Raw genomic sequence first — 16,790 nt, 5'->3', positions numbered from 1 at the left:
AGTTCTGATTTATGGTACCTTTTAAAAATCTGGCCGTGAACTTACTCCCAATGGCTCAGATGGAAAGATCCATTGTGGCTTTCAGAACTGGGCATCCAAATTCCATTGACTTATCTTCCCCAATCAGCTGTTTCACTTATCAGTATTGATATCATATATTCTAGCATTTTTAAGGGCCACTTAAACAAAGCCCTAGTAACTGGGTCAGAGAAAGGAACGAGATCTCTGAACCAGTGAGAACAGTTACCATTGTTACCTGCCTTCACCACTGAGCCACGGTGGCGCAGTGGTTAGAGTGCAGTACTGCAGGTTACTTCTGCTGACTGCCGGCTGCCAACAATTTGGCAGTTCGAATCTCACCAGGCTCAAGGCTGACTCAACTTCCAACCTTCTGAGGTCGGTAAAAAGATCGATGGGGGCAATATGTTGAATCTGTAAACCACTTAGGGCTGTAAAACATTTTATGAAGTGGCGTAGAAGTCTAAATGCTGTGGCTATTCTGTACCAGCATTTGACATTCACGGATTCTCCTCTCCGCCCTGGCCCACCCATCTAAGTCAGTACACTGATAGCAATAAGGACTCAGCAGACAACTGGATGCAAAACATTATTTATTACTGGTATGTTCAAGGTCATCCTTCGACACAAAGCCGGTGGGGCAATTTCTGTTTTTGCCTGACTCCTTGAGCCATTACTGGACCAATTGGAATACATATACCATGCCAAGCAATAATAGTGACAAAAATACAGTGGATTCTTTGCAGCTTCGAGAACGCTCTGTATTGCACAAATCCATCTCATTATTCAAAAGCTAACACTGCAGGACTCTCCATATTTGTTTCATAAAGACATCATTAACCTTCCCTTAAACAGATGGGGGGGGGGGGAGAACACGAAGATCAAAATCACCTTTCAAAATCACTACGGTATTCAAACTATATTGATTGCAAAACTTTGCAGCAATGACAGGTTCAGATCCCTTCCATGCCCAGTCTTTGTACCACTCCTGAATGAAAGGCCTCGGTAATCTCACACTATTCCGAATCTTCAGCCCATTTTTGACAATTCAGATAGAAGACCTCTGGAACCAATGAATCACATTTGTAATTCAAATTGCTCGAGTTCCGCAACGTTGAGATGAAGAGAAGCCATTTTCCTACCGGTGAAAACCCATTTCATCCTTGTCCCGAAGGTGTTTTTTCAAAAGGCAACGGGACTTTCTTCCTTTTTTCCTTGAGGGCGTTTTGCCTCTCATCCAAGACGCTTTTTCAGTTCTGAAGAATGGAGGTGAATTCAGTCAGATCTGAAGAAGCTTCTGAGATGAGAAGCGAAACGTCCTCAAGGAAAAACAAAGGAAGTCCAGTTGCTGTTTGAAAAAGCATCTTTGGGACAACCAAGATGCTGGATGACTGAGAATCTTGGTAGTACAGTGGTCTAAAGCACTCTGTTATTAAGACCAGCTGCCTGCAATTACTGCAGGTTAGAATCTCGCCAGGCTCAAGGTTGACTCAGCCTTCCATCCTTTCTAAGGTAGGTAAATTGAGGACCCAGTTGTGGGGGCAATAAGCTGACTTTGTATAAATATACAAAAGGATGAAGGCTGTTGCTTAGCGCATTGTAAGCCGCCCTGAGTCTCCGGAGGGCGGCATATAAATCAAATAAAAAAAAAAAAAAAATCTCCATAGAGCAAGTGAAATCCGCCCCGGTTTTATCCAACTCGTCGAACCGGTAGTGCCAGCAGCAGGAGGCTCCGCCCACCTGCCAGGACGCCGTTACGTCCTGGTTTTTTACCATCTGCGCGTGCACGGGTTTTGCACATGTACAAAAGAGGCACATGTGTGCATAGCATGCGCACACATAGCACGCTCCCGTTCCCGAACTGGTAGCGAAGGTGAGTGGAGTTCACCACTGCCATAGAGATACCCATTGCATCCTTGCTTATAGACGGTATCCTCTGTACACAGAATTTAAGTCATCTTAACTTCCCAGGCACTTTTAAGTACAGGGATACTACCTTTTCAACTAATGACCCCTCATCCTGAATTAAGGGCAGGAGAACACTGGTCTTATTTTTTTTTGTGCACACCTTTGATCAGCAGAAAGGAGAACCTGCGAAACTTAGTACTATTCTGTGTCGAGGTTGGTAATAATGAAGGTGACATAGTTCAGCTTGGAACTGGACTTGAGATTGGAGAACCGAATCCCACCGTGGTCTTGAGCTACCTCTTTATTATGACTAACACAGACTTGGCCAACTGTTAAAATTCCTTAGATTGCTGCAGTTACTCATGGAAAAATCTTAATATCTTGGTTCTCAGACAAAGCCCAAGGAAGTTCGGGGGGGGGGGGGGAGAAGAATGCATTTGTGAATTGTATAAAGCTTTTAAAAAAAACAAAAATTGGAAAGCTAGCGATTAAATGAGTCATATCTTTAGAATGAAGCTTCTTAGTGACATTTCCTCAAATCTCTGAGTGGCTTGCCCCAATGAGTGTTTTACTCTAAGGAAAGGCTATCAATATTTGTAAAATAGTGGTAGAGAAAGAATGTGTGGTAGAAAAAAAAAACAGAGCTGCTTGATGAGAGAGGAAATATTTTCTGCCATCTTGCTGGAGATTTTTCTATTTCTTTTTTTTTCATTGTCTAGTTGACTGCCTTGATCTACTGATGCAAACATAAATGCCTTTATTTATTCATTCAACAAACACACACACACACATATATCAAATTTATATTTGCTGATAAAGAAATAAAGGAAGACTAGTATAGCTCTATTTCAAGCTATTTAGCTCTCATCAGCTAGCCATGCCCTTACTCGGATAAGCTAGCTGATGAGAGCTAAATAGCTTGAAATAGAGTTATACTAGTCTTCCTTTATTTATCAGCAAATATAAATTTTATACAAATAAACTATCAACCTCAGAACTCTCATGCAATATCGGCCAAACATTTGGGATGCTGGGGACTGTAATTCTAAAGCAGGGGTCGGCAACCCGGGGCTCTGGAGCCACACGCGATTCTTTCATCCCTCTGCTGTGGCTCCGTCGCCAGTCGGTGCCACAATTTTGAGAGGAGCTTCCGTTTTGGGGGTTGGGAAGCATAGTATGCCAGGAAGAGACTATGGCAAGGTGCGGATTTTCTGGCAGGCTCCACAATTGACAGAGCTTTCGGTTAGGAAAGATAGAGGGAAAAGGACGCTGCGCTAGGAGGAGACTCTATGGTGGGGGAACCGGACTTCTGGTCGGCTCCAGAATTGAACGGGGGGGCTTCCGGTTAGAACCTTTGTGGCTCTTGGGAGTGTTTAAGGTTGCCGACCCCTGATCTAAAGCATAGCAGGTTTCCCATTTCTATTTGAGTAACAAAGAGAGCCTTGAACCAATCAGATGTTAGCACCAGAGACCTATGGGAAAGCTTTTCCATTTGAACATCAAGTCATGAGCAACCGTCAAAAGCGGTGAAGCGGACTCTGTTTGTTCTAGCTTTAGATTTCAGATGGAAGACCAGCATGATGGAACAAGAGAGGCACTTTCCCCTTAACTCATACTTGTCTTTTGAGATGGCCAATTCCTGCTTCTGTTTAATATTCTGGACAGCCTAGTTTAGCTTTGAACATCTGTGGGGTCCCCCTCCCCCCTCTGTGTGTTTGTGTGTGTGTGTTAAGCATCTAATCCTTCAACTGAATTTCGCAACAACTCAAGCTGGGTACAGTTCTACTACTCCAAGTAGTCTTTATTTGCTGCAGAAAGGTATCAAATGTTTTGCCCTAAGTGGTCCCAAACTCCCTTTGGATGTACTCATAAACAGGGAAACTTTCAAAATATGCAAATCGCCCCATCACTAACACAATTAGAGGTAAGAACCCAATCTGGATGGGGAGGAACAGGCTCAAGCTCAACCCTTCCAAGACTGAGTGGCTGTGGCTCCCGGCATCCCGATATAGTCAGTTGACTCCATCACTGACTATTGGGGGCGAGTCATTGGCCCCCACAGAGAGGGCTCGCAATCTGGGAGTCCTCCTGGATATGCAGCTGTCCTTGGAGGAACATCTGACGGCTGTAACCAGGGGGACCTTTTGTCAGGTTCGCCTGATTCGCCAGTTGCGGCCCTTTCTTGATCGGGATTCCCTGTGCACAGTCACTCATGCCCTCGTCACCTCTCGCCTTGACTACTGCAACGCTCTCTACATGGGGCTCCCCTTGAGGAGCACCCGGAGGCTCCAGCTGGTCCAGAACGCAGCAGCGCGGGTAGTGACGGGAGCAGCATGGCGCTCCCATGTAACACCGCTCCTGCGCGAGCTGCACTGGCTCCCAGTTGTCTTCCGGGTGCGCTTCAAGGTGTTGGTTATCACCTTTAAAGCGCTCCATGGCATAGGGCCTAGCTATCTGCGAGACCGCCTGCTGCTACCGACGACCTCCCAGCGACCCGTGCGCTCCCACAGAGAGGGCCTCCTCGGGGTGCCATCAGCCAAACAATGCAGGCTGGTGACCCCCAGGGGGAGGGCCTTCTCTGTGGGGGCACCCACCCTCTGGAATCAGCTCCCCCCAGAGATAAGGAGAATCCAAGACCTCAGTGCCTTCCGTCGCGCCCTTAAAACCCATTTATTTAAACAAGCCGGGCTGGCTTAAGATGAAATTTTTAACTGTTTTTAAATGTTTTAAACGTTTTTAATTGGTAAATGAGTTTTAATTGGGCCAAATTTATATATCTTTTAATTGTTTTTAATATTTGTTCTGCATGTTTTTTTTAATCTGGCTGTACACCGCCCTGAGTCCTTAGGGAGAAGGGCGGTATAGAAATCCAATATAAAATAAATAAAATAAAAAATCTCTTTGCAGCGATTATCCCTGCAGGAAGCATTACAGAATGAACTTAACCACGATCCATTGGGTCTGGTTACATTTCAGGATGTGAATTCATTCCTAGGTGGTTTTACGCAGAAAGAAAGAAAAAAAAACACTACGTAAATCAACCGGAATGTTACACACAGACGTGTATACACAAACACACAGAGTAGACATCTGCACAGCGTTAAGATTGAATACGCATCGCCTTACATCTTTACTCAGCATTATAATCAGATAGTAAATCTAAAATTAGGCCTGGAAGTAAAATTCGATCAGCTTGAAAAGGATCCCTCCCTCCTTCCCTCCACCTGTGCCCCCTCCCCCCCCAAAAGGTCTAGGCCGATTCAGCAATTTACTCATACATCATTCATTCAGCGAGAAAAGGATGGAGAAAGGTGCTTTCTAAAAAGGAAATGGCTTTTCTGGATAAACGGGGGTTCTACCCAGCTCAAGTTGGCAGCTTCTTTTAGCTCAAAGTTCAAAGGCTTAGAGGCCGGAGGTTCTTCAGGCACCAATCTCCACGGTTCAAAACTGATAAAAAAGCTAATTTTGGGCTCGAAGTTTTCTTTGGCACGGACCCTTTGAGAAAAACGGATGTAAATAATGCCGATTCATCGATGCTGAAGACACGAATCCTGGCTCTCTCTTCAGAATTAGCGCCGTCATTTCTTTACCAACTTTTCTAAAACCTTCTGAACCTTCATTTGCAGTCTACGTCAAGGTCCTTGGGCCAGTATTGATCATCCATGTAGCAACTGTCATCGGTATCACCTTCCGGGATGCCGTCTGAAGGGCCCGTGGGGTGACTCGGCGTCAGGAGTTCCTCCCATTGAAACTCTACCAATCTGTAAAGCTCCATAGAAGCTTGAGCGTCTTCAACAGATGAATGCCCGCGTTTGCCAACCTGGGAGGCCAAAAACAAACAAATCCACAAAACTTTATAAGTAAAATCCTCCACTTAGAACCATCCGTTTACCCACCATTTGAAGTGACAATGGCACTGGAAAAAAATTAGGCTTTGGAGCAAAGGTAGTTTTAGCGATTCATCTGCTGGGTGATGAGATGACCTCTGCCTCCCAGCAAAACATTGCAGCAAACAGCAAACAGCCTGCTTTATTTCCATTTTCATTTTCAGCACACCTTGATTAGCACAAGAAAAAAAAAAATCTGATCCCAGCAATTTACCTCCTTGCCCGCGCAGCAATAGGCAATGGCAATCCCTGCAGCCTGAAACAGCCGAGAGTCGGGAGGCCGATCCAATGGACAATCAAGTTGTGCTAATTAGACTGTGCTGAAGCTGAAATAGGCTGTACGAGGATCCTCCTGAGCTCAGTTTTCACCGGCAAAGGGTTGCAGGAGGCCGTCGCAGCCAAAAACTAAGCTCTTTAGTCTGTTTTCTCTGGTAGAGCGCCCTCGACATGAGTGACGTTGAGCTGGCTGTGCCCACCCTGGCCATGCCCACTCCGCCCCACCCCCTGGGGGTCAAACACAACCTGATGTGGCCCTCAATGAAATCGAGTTTGACACCCGATATAGATATTAGATAGAAATCTAGATCGATCGATCATCTATCTATCTATCTATCTATCTATCTATCTATCTATCTATCTATCTATCTATCTATCTATCTATCTATCCATCTGCCTATCGTATATCAAATAATCTCTTATCACCCAGCAGATGGGTTTGGGCAAGATATACGCCCACACACATTTGCTAAACCCCGAGAGGTGACTGGGCAATCACAGCACGTAATTATGTTCATTAGGAACCAAGTGGCACTACAGGATATTCAAGGATCTCAAGGAATATCCCTTGAACTGCAAAAACAACCTTGCATCAAAATAACCCAAGACAAGGTGCGCTTAACAACTTTCAGATATAAGGCAACCGAATGATACTAGGGGTGGGTTTTTTTTGCAGGATAATTCTGCTTTTCAGCTCTTGAGGAAATGAAAGATGGCAAGTTACCTGAATGTTTTTGTGTAGCAGCTGATGAGCTAGGCTCTTGAGAGACATGCTTGGTTTCAGAGTTGATGCAATCTTCTTCTTCAGCAGAGGACACTGACTTGTATCACGCCTCCAGGCTCGGGGGGGAAAGTATTTTAAGGCTCGGAAATCATTGTGGAGAGCATGGCCCACAACTATTTTATCCTTCAAGATCTGTATGATCTAAGAAAGACAAAAAAGGTTAAAATTTGCCACAGTTGTTCAGGAAAGGACAACTGTAGGCTACTCAAACAGGCAGACCAATATCTATTTATCTGTTCGTCTGTCTATCTATATCAATATCAGTGCCATGCCCCTGTCGGAGTCTGAATCCAAAGGGGAAGAGGAACAGCTGACAGAGAGTGCTTTTAAATTTTATATGTTATGTTTTACCATGGCTGTTCACCGCCCTGAGTCCTGTTGCAGAAGGGTGGTATACAAATTAAATAAATAAATAAATAAATAAATAAATAAATAAATAAATAAATAAATAAATAAATAAATAATAATAATAATAATAATAATAATAATAGTATAATAGAGTGACTCCGTTGGCTGTGGAAGAAACTGGGGAAGTGCAAAGTCAGGCTGGGCAGATCAGGGGAGAGGTAGAACAAGGGAGAGGGGGTTCAGATGAAGACCAAGGCCCACCCTCTCCTCATCCTAGGCAGCGTAGGGAGGAACGGAGAAGAGAGCAACGTGGGTTGTGTGGCTTACGAGGGAGGAAAGGGCCCCGATCCTCTTTACAAGGCACAGCTGCTGATGGGAGTTTAAAAGTAGAGGCAAATGGGAGGACCGGTTGTCGGGAACGAACTCTGAGTTCATCTGGTGCTTATCTGAGTTCCTGGCATCCTCCCAACTGCTTTGATTTACTGCCGTGCTACTTCACTTCTGGAATTCCCTATTTTGCTTGCCCTGCTGGATTAATTACCTTGTCTTGCCTTGTGGGATTTTTAGTTGAAAGTTTTCTGTTTACGACGTTTGGGACTGAAGTATTGTCAGCCAAAGACTATTACAGGGGGGTGGAAGAGCTCTCTCCAGGCCGGAGAGTTGAAAGGAACATTGGGGGGCACAGTTAGTGATAATAAAGGGACTCATATCGGTTCTCTGGCTGTTGCCTTTGTGTCACACCTCGGGTCATCACAATCAATATATTTTTCATCATATCTATCATCTTCTATCAATATCTTTCTTTCATCGTATTTATCTATCATCTTCTCTCTTCTATTAATATCTATCATTATTTATCTATCAATAGCTGTTTTCATCATTCTCTGTCTATCATCATCTATCAACATCTATCATCGTATGTATGTATGTATGTATGTATGTATGTATGTATGTATGTATGTATCCATCCATCCATCCATCCATCCATCCATCCATCCATCCATCCATCCACCCTTTGATTTTTTCCAATTAATCTAAACATTTTTTATTTTCAAAAACAGATAGAAAACTTGTAGTGACACTTAAGGAAAACAATTCAAACCATGTCTAATTTCCTGCAACTCAACTGCTGAGCATCCACGAAAATGGATCCAACAATAGAACAAGTGAGAACAAGAAGAAATCAATAAAGTAATTGGGACCCTCAAGATATACAACGGTGCATAGTCTGTGAGGAGGAGAGCTGTAAAAAGGTTAAAACAAAAACTAAACAAAATTGATCAATGAGGACTTAAAATGCCCTAGCTTCTGAATTTTAACTGCTTCCTATTAAAAACAGACAAAAGGAAAATGAAGTAATAGGTGGATGGATGGATGTGACATGAAAAAAAAGCGGAATTGATCAAGCAGAAATGATAAGATCATCTTCACTCATAATCAAGAGAAGCTGATCAGGCATCAATCAATAATTTAGATATCTGAACCAACCAGACAACTGGGAATTCAGGATTTAGCGCCTTTCAACTCTACAGTGCTATGACTGTGGATACAAGTATTGTTGCTTGCCTATCATTCTGCACTTTCTTGCAGATTCTGGTTGAATTATTATTATGCATCTCTCAACCCTCACATTGTATGGATACTCCTAAATTAATCTCTTGCGCTTACCTCACCCTGCGCAATCCTGAAAGAAATTGCTTTTCTCATGTGCTTCCAGGTGATGCCACTCCAGCACGTCCTATAATCTACTATTGGACTTTCTGGAAGAATGTATTTGTCATAGATCACATCACCATCATAGCTCACCACCGTACAGCGTGCCAACTCGCTCGTCTTTCCGGAAGGACCCGTCCCTACCATTTCGCAGTCAATGGCCACACGCGTCATAGATTTCTGAGGCATCTGACACAGGAAGGGACTACTCCTTTTTCTGGGGGAGGCTAGCAGGTTCTGAAGACCTTGGGAAGATGATGGCTGCTTGGTTAGTTCCTCAGAGGAAATGGAGACAGCTTCACCAAATCTGAAAGAAGTCTCCTGAGTTGTCATCACATCCTTCTGCAAAACCTGGCTACTTCCGTTTTCCCAGGACGACGAGTCCTGCATCCCATCCATTTCAGAGACCTCTGTGGTTCTCACAAGATTTTTCTCCTGTGTTCTGGTGGCCAGGTGTCCATTCTGCTCCAGTGCTCTGCGCATCATGTAGCGCTGGTGCTTCCGGCTTTTCTTTTTGTCCTGAGTGCCAGCTTTGTCATCCCAACAAAGTTGATCGAGATTATGACTTAGGTCCCTTCCGGTATAGGGACATTTGACAATCGGAACAGTCATCATCTCCTGGCTACCTACCTGGTTGATCTTTTGGGGGCTAATCGCCCCTGGCACAGATTTGATGCTAGAGGACATCCTACCAAAAAAAAAAGAAAAAAAAAAGAGATGCGACCCAGTTAATAATGTGAATTGAGGAAAGCCCCTGGTCTGAAAATAAGAAAGTCGTCGGATTTTTTTAAAAAGGTGTTCTTTCTGCAAATGGGACAGAATGGATAAAAATCGATTTTTTAAACAAAAAAAATATCTATTTTTTAAATTTAAATCGTATTTTTTTAATTTAAATCGTATTTTTTTATTTTATTTTTTTTATTTTAATAAAATGCTTTTGGAGTAAAAATCTATATAAAGATAGTTTTCTATTTAAGATACATTAATAATTTAGTTTATTCAGCATGAAATGGAGCTTAGTTGTGTAGCATGAGGAGGCTGTATATTTTGCAATATTGGGACTGTCGCAGGGGTGAAATCTACTTACCTTCCTTACCAGTTCGGAAGCACATGCTCCGCGCATTCGCTTCATTCATGCGCATGTCACATGCATGTAAAAAAAGGTAAAAAAACATCACTTCCTGGTTAAAACCAGGAAGTAATGACACCCAGGCAGCGATCGCTACCGGATTGCCGAACCACAGGGAAAAATCGCTACCGGATCGAGTGATCTGGTCCGATCCGATACATTTCACCCCTGGACTGTCGGTGAGTCAACAGCAGATCAGAGGAGGAGCTGCTGTGGGAGAGAGATGACAGTTGCTCTTTAAATCGTGTTGATTTAAATCAAGCCTTTTTACTGGTGATTTAAATCATGATTTAAATCTAGTAAAAAGGCTTGATCCACCCTGAAATGGGAAGACATTGTTCATCTTTTCTATTGGGAATGAAGCATTGTGTCCATATTAGGAAGTCATGACTAGTCATACAACTTATTTAACCATTTCAATTAATGACTTCGCTGTTAAAAGCCATAGTATCATAAACTGTTAATGCTAGTTTGGAATATTTTTGTGTGGTTTATGCAGAACAAATCTACTCTGTTTAATTATCTTATAATTCACTGCAGTATGAGACTCCAGAAAATTGGTTTATTTAAGTGCTAGGTTGCCTTAAATAAGTAAAAATCTCCATAGTGACGAGAATAGTAATAATTTTCCAGCTCTTAAGAGAGATCAGAAAAGAGCATAAATGCACCTCCCAAGAGAAACACTCTATAAGTCTGAAAACTCCATAGGTAAAGACTAATTTGTTGGCAGTGACAACTTCCACCTCCTAAGGCAGAGGTCTTCAAACTTGGCAGCTTTAAGACTTGTGGACTTCAACTCCCAGAATTCTCCAGCCAGCATATCTTAGGACTCCTGCCCTAAGGTCTCTAATGCATGATAAACACTGCATTTAAAATATTAGAAAGGAAAAAAGAAGCAACAGTTAACACTCAAGACCTGTATCTTGTACAGGTTCAAAATAAGTTCTATCAAAAGCTTTTTAAGATTTATCACCAAGAATTTGGCTACAACGTGCAAAGTAAGTTACAAACCAACATAATTAGAGCCGTGGTGGTGCAGTGGTTAGAATGCAGTACTGCAGGCTAACTCACTGCTCACTCCAGAAGTTCGATCCCAACCGGCTCAAGGTTGACTCAGCCTTTTATCCTTCTGAGTTCGGTAAAATGAGGACAGTTTGTTGGGGGGAAGATACTGACTCCGTAAACCGCTTAGAGAGGGCTGGAAAGCACTATGAAGCGGTATACAAGTCTAAGTGCAAAGTGATATTGCTATGGCAAGCTAACTCTGCCTACTGCCAGCAGTTTGATCCTGACTGGCTCAAGGTTGACTCAGACTTTTATCCTTCTGAGGTCAGTAAAATGAGGACACAGTTTGTTGGGGACAAGAGGCTGACTCTGTAAACTGCTCAGAGAGGGTTGGAAAGCACTATGAAGTATACAAGTCTAAGTGCTATTGCTAAGTGCTATAACATCCTAAGGCCCAAAACTTTCATACCAATTTTGGACCTCTTTCCATTTCATGGGGGAGGGGGAGGTTTTAGCAAACAACAAAGAAACATTCCTATCCATACTGTTATCTTTTTTATAAGGGACCGGAGAAATAACTTGTAGATATCCGATGCTTCAGTTTACATCCAGAGCTGCTGCAAACCCATATATATATATATAGTACTTTCATACGATTTAAGCCAAACATTATGGTTTAAGATTACATCTGGAGCTGCTGCACACCTTGTGTAAGTACTTTCATACGATTTAAGCCAAACGTTATTTATGGTTTGCTAAGCAAAGATAACTGATTAGGTTTACACATGATAAAGTTGCTCTCAAGTCTACCTCAAACCAGGTGTCTGCATTATTTTCCAACTTCTGCAAATGTTGGACTTTTTAGTCTAGTCAAGTCGTGTTTCTCACCCTTGCCAACTTTTAAGATCTGTGGGCTTCAGTTCCCAGATACAATTCCTACAGTTGGGGAATTCTGAGAACTGAAGTCCACGCATCTTTTTTAAAAAAGTTTTTTATTTTTCAATTACAAACATAATTATTCCATCTGTCCATCTGCAGTGCCCATCTGGTTACAAACATCTCTGTGCAACCTCATTCACTATTTTCCATCTCATTCACATTCACATAACATTATTTCGCTAAGCTTAATATTATAGTATATCATACATTTAAACATTATAAAGCTCTCCATTCTTAATATCTTATAATAATAATACATTTTAACATTACATATCCTTATTCTCAATATATATTAACAATTTCCTTTTTATTTACATCTTTATCTTAATGTATTTTTACTTTCTCTTCAATCTTCATTTCCAAACTCCTTTTCTTCCCTCAGCCATTGATAAAATACATCCCATATCTTAAAGAGAAGCATTCCATGAGTTTTCGCCTTTGGCATCCAAGTAACAAGCCAGATCTCACTTTTCATTTCTTCTTTCGTTTTTCCCATCCTCCTATGACCAGGATCCTAGGCTACCACCCACCAATAGAATAGAATAACAGAGTTGGAAGGGAGCTCTGAGGTCTTCTAGTCCAACCCCCAATTTCTTCTGCAGAAAAAACAATTACTACCAACCTGCCTTCCATTGAGGACCTGTATACTGCACCAGTCAAAAAGAGGGCTGGGAAAATATTTACAGATGCCTGGCATTCTGGACATAAACTGTTTCGAACTCCTACCCTCAAAATGACACTATAGAGCACCGCACACCAGAACAACTAGACACAAGAACCGTTTTTTCCCGAACGCCATCACTCTGCTAAACAAATAATTCCCTCAACACTGTCAAACTATTCACTAAGTCTGCATTACTATTAATCTTCTCATCGTTCCTATCACCCATCTCCTCCCACTTATGACTGCATGACTGTACCTTTGTTGCTGGTATCCTTACGATTTATATCGACTGTTTCCTAGTATGATTTGATTGCTTATTTGTTCCCTATAACTATCACTAAGTGTTGTATCTCATGATTCTTGATGAACGTATTTTTTTATGTACACTGATAGCATATGCACCAAAGACAAATTCCTTGTGTGTCCAATCACACTTGGCCAATAAAGAATCTAATCTAATCTAATGTAATAAATTAGCACCCACCCCTTTCCTAGAGGAATGAAATATTATGGGAAATATTAAAAAGGCAGAATATTATGTTTCCTTGGACGAGAAATGGAGAAGCATGTTTTAAGGACGAAGCAGCTCCCATCTTCCTGCCCCCACCCTTTGTCAAGGGGCCAGAGGCAGAAACTCAATCTTTGTCAATAGACCATCATCTGCAACACAATAGGACCCATCTAGCAACAGAAACTCACCACATGGCACCTGGGAAGATTACATCAGCCAGCAAGGCTAGCTAAGACCCCCCACCCCCTGGGAGTCTGACAACCAATCAGGATACTCTTTCTGGGTCCCAGGAAGTTCAAAGCCAGAGAGGGCATAAAACCGGGGGACTCAATGCGTCTCATCCCTTTTTTCTATTCAGGAACTCAAACCATGTGATCCTGTCCACCATTAAACTATCTTTCCAAGCAGTCTCCATGTTTCCAGTGTCTTTTTCCCCACTTGGAGCTGAACCCAGAAGGCTATTTCTTCCTACACTAATCTAATCTACCACCAATAGCCTCCCACCGGCCAGTACGCTCCCATAGAGAGGGGCTCCTCCGGGTGCCGTCGGCCAAACAATGTCGACTGGTGGCCCCTAGGGGGAGAGCCTTCTCTGTGGGGGCACCTACGATTTGGAACGAGCTCCCCCCGGAGATACGTAGGATCCCGGATCTGCGCACCTTCTGCCGCGCGCTTAAGACTTTTCTATTTTATCAAGCTGGCCTGGCCTAAATCTTCCCCCTTTTTAAATGTGGAAATTTTAAATTTTTAAATTTTAAATTCGTCTTATTTATAGGGGTATGGGTAAGGCGTTTTAAATTGGGGAGCCATTTTAGATTTAATTCTGCTTTAAACGTATTTTAATTGTTTATATTGTATGTTTTTAATTTTGGCTGTTCACCGCCCCGAGTCCTTCGGGAGAGGGGGGCGGTATAAAAATCTAATAAATAAATAAAATAAATAATCTAATCTAATCTAATCTAATCTAATTCTAATTAATTCTAATTCTATTCTTTAAAAACTTCCAGTGTTGGAGCATTTACAAGTTGTTGCACTGATTTTACACTGGAATTTACAGACCACGATTGATGGGCTCTCAGAAATTAAGCCCAAGTCAACCCAAACCACCTTATCATGACTTACTTTAAGAAACAGAACAAAGGGGCTTTTCCAGATCCTGCTATATAAAGGGAGCTAATTGAAGTCTCAGCCTTTCCTGCGGGGTCTTTCCTTCCCTTATTCCAGGGCTGCCCCTTTCCTACCCAACAGCCCCAGAGCAACTTCCCCCAAACCCCCAAAATTTCTGATTCTCGAAACTTCTCCCCCTCCCCCCCCTCCGCCACGTCCGCAAATCAGCCCCCCCCCCCAATTAGCCTTACCTAGCTAAAGCCGGCTTCGCACGTGTCTTTCCCGGAAGCGGGAAAAAAAAAAAAAACTACTGCTCGTATCCGGACCGGGACGGCGTTGCCGGCCACGCCTCCTCCGACTTGATTGGCTGCTTTGGCAAAGAGAAGGCGGAGTTGATTTGCATCCTAAATCGCCCCCGCTCCCGCGGACTTTTTTTTTTTTAAAACAGATGACTCTTGCCTGCGCATGCTCACACGCGACTCGTGGTGCCTGGAATCGGTGGGGGGCGAAGCGTGGTTGTGCATTGCATCTTACAACTTTCTTTTCTTATTTTTTTTGTAGCTTGACTGCAACGTGTCTCTCTTTTTTTTTCTCTTTCTTTCTCTCTCTCTTTTTCTCTTTCTCTCTCTTTCTCTCTCTCTCTTTTTCTCTTTCCCTTTTTCTCTCTCTCTTTTTTCTCTCTTTCTCTTTCTCTCTTTTCTTTCTTTCTCTTTCTCTTTTTTCTTTCTTTTTCTCTTTCTCTTTTCTCTTTTTCTTTCTTTCTCTTGTTCTCTTTCTCTCTTTCTTTCTCTCTTTCTCTCTTTCTCTCTCATTTTCTTTCTCTCTCGTTCTTTCTCTTTCTCGTTCTTTTTCTTTCTCTTTCTCTTTTTCTCTTTCCCTTTTTCTCTCTTTCTCTCTTTTCTTTCTTTCTCTTTTTTCTCTCTTTTTCTCTTTCTCTCTCTCGTTCTTTCTCTTTCTCGTTCTCTTTTTCTCTTTCTTTCTCATTCTCTTTTTCTCTTTCTCTTTCGCTCTTTTCTCTCTTTTTTCTCTTTTTCTTTTTTTCTTTTTTCTTCTTTTTCTCTTTCTTTCTTGTTCTCTTTCTATCTTTTTTTCTTTCTCTTTCTCTCTCTCTCTCTCTCTCTCTCACACACACACACACACACAGAGCCTTGCGACGCCTGATAGGGCTGTAGGACTGCAGAAACAAAAGGATAATCATCAGCATCATTTTGATGGCATGTGTTGTGCAGTTAACGACGGCAACTTGTGACGTGCTAACTAAAGAAATTACAAGGAAATGGGGAGGGGAGAAATAGCAGGCATTTATGGGAGAGCATCGATGCCTCCGTGTCATCCTTTACGCACACACACACATACATGCATAAGCAAACTCACCCTTTAATAGGATTACTGTACCAGACGCCTAGAAAAAAAGGATGTGTCAGCCTTCCCTTTTCTGTCCTCCGGCAAGCAGAGCCTTGAATTATCATCCAGCTATTTTAAGCGTCTTGGGGTTTGTTTGTTTTTTATGGATTGTTTTCACTCACTCCAAGTTTTCACGGACAGCATGCCAAAGCTACGTAAGAGTACTAAGAAAAGAATCAAGAAAGGACATGTGTTGGAAATGTAACCAGATACCCAAGGACGTATTATCATATATGGTAGACATGTGTGAAAGCAAATATTGGAGAAAAATATATACACAGTTGGAGAAAACGTTAAAGCAACACAATAGACTTTTAAACCCGAAATATTTTTGCTAGGCATAATACCTGAAAAATATGATAAAGGGAACCTATACTTAATATGACCTGTCTTGGCAGCAGCAAGAATTGTATTTGCACAGTACTGAAAAAATGAGGAAATACAAATAGAGGATGATGTAATTAAAAAAAAAATAGATCGTGCAGAAATGGATAGATTGACACTAAAAATAAAAAAAAGATACAGAATACTTTTGAACATGGGACTTGTTTTATAAATGGTTGGATAGCAAAGGTAGAAATTAGGAGTGGGAAAAGTATTATTATATAAAAACAAATTGATCCAGACAGCACGCTGTTCACTAAGCACTTATGTATGTAATGTGAAAATATATCAATGAACTGTTAAAAAAAAAAGAGGACATGTATTGATGGGGCAAAATGTGTTTTACATTTCCCTTATGTAATATTATTGAAGCAAAAGTAATCATATATTCGCTTCCAAGAGTTCATAAATGGAAAGGGACTGGGGATCAAAATATTTGCAGTAGTTCTCGACTTACAACACTCCGTTTAGTGACCAAAGTTACAACAGCACTGAGAAAAGTGACATATGACCGTTTTTCACACTTTATGACCGTTGCACCGTCCCCACGATCGCGTGATCAAAATTCGGACGCTTGGCAACTGACTCACAGTTATGACCATTGAGGTTTCCTGGGGTCATGTGATCCCCTTTTTGCGACCTTCTGACAAGTAAAGTCCATGGGAAAAGCAGATTCACTTAACAACTGTGTTACTACTGTAACAACCACAGTG

General features: G+C 42.0%; 1 protein-coding gene across 7 annotated transcripts in view; it reads right to left on the bottom strand.

Annotated features, from left to right (window-relative positions):
- Window positions 1–598: 598 nt before the first annotated feature.
- Window positions 599–16,790, bottom strand: part of LOC117669898 (apoptosis-enhancing nuclease-like) — an 82,171-nt gene continuing 65,979 nt past the window's right edge. For 5 of the 7 annotated variants that reach the window (XM_087878360.1, XM_034424670.3, XM_034424672.3 and 2 more), the window contains 4 exons: window positions 15,664–15,857; window positions 8,890–9,622; window positions 6,814–7,014; window positions 599–5,746 (listed from right to left, as the gene is read on the bottom strand). In XM_087878360.1, the coding sequence (XP_087734486.1) occupies window positions 5,543–5,746; window positions 6,814–7,014; window positions 8,890–9,622; window positions 15,664–15,758 (1,233 nt within the window). In that variant the 5' untranslated portion in view covers window positions 15,759–15,857 and the 3' untranslated portion in view covers window positions 599–5,542. Of the gene's footprint in view, window positions 5,747–6,813; window positions 7,015–8,889; window positions 9,623–14,304; window positions 14,449–14,540; window positions 16,661–16,790 lie in introns of those variants that run through there. The other 2 variants (XM_034424676.3, XM_087878362.1) reach the window with 2 other exon arrangements.

Source organism: Pantherophis guttatus, chromosome 13, assembly GCF_059756535.1.
Source record: "Pantherophis guttatus breed Tessera chromosome 13, ASM5975653v1, whole genome shotgun sequence".
Lineage (NCBI taxonomy): Eukaryota > Metazoa > Chordata > Lepidosauria > Squamata > Colubridae > Pantherophis > Pantherophis guttatus.
The sequence above is the reverse complement of the archived record's forward strand: the minus strand, read 5'-3'. Positions and strand labels throughout refer to the sequence as shown.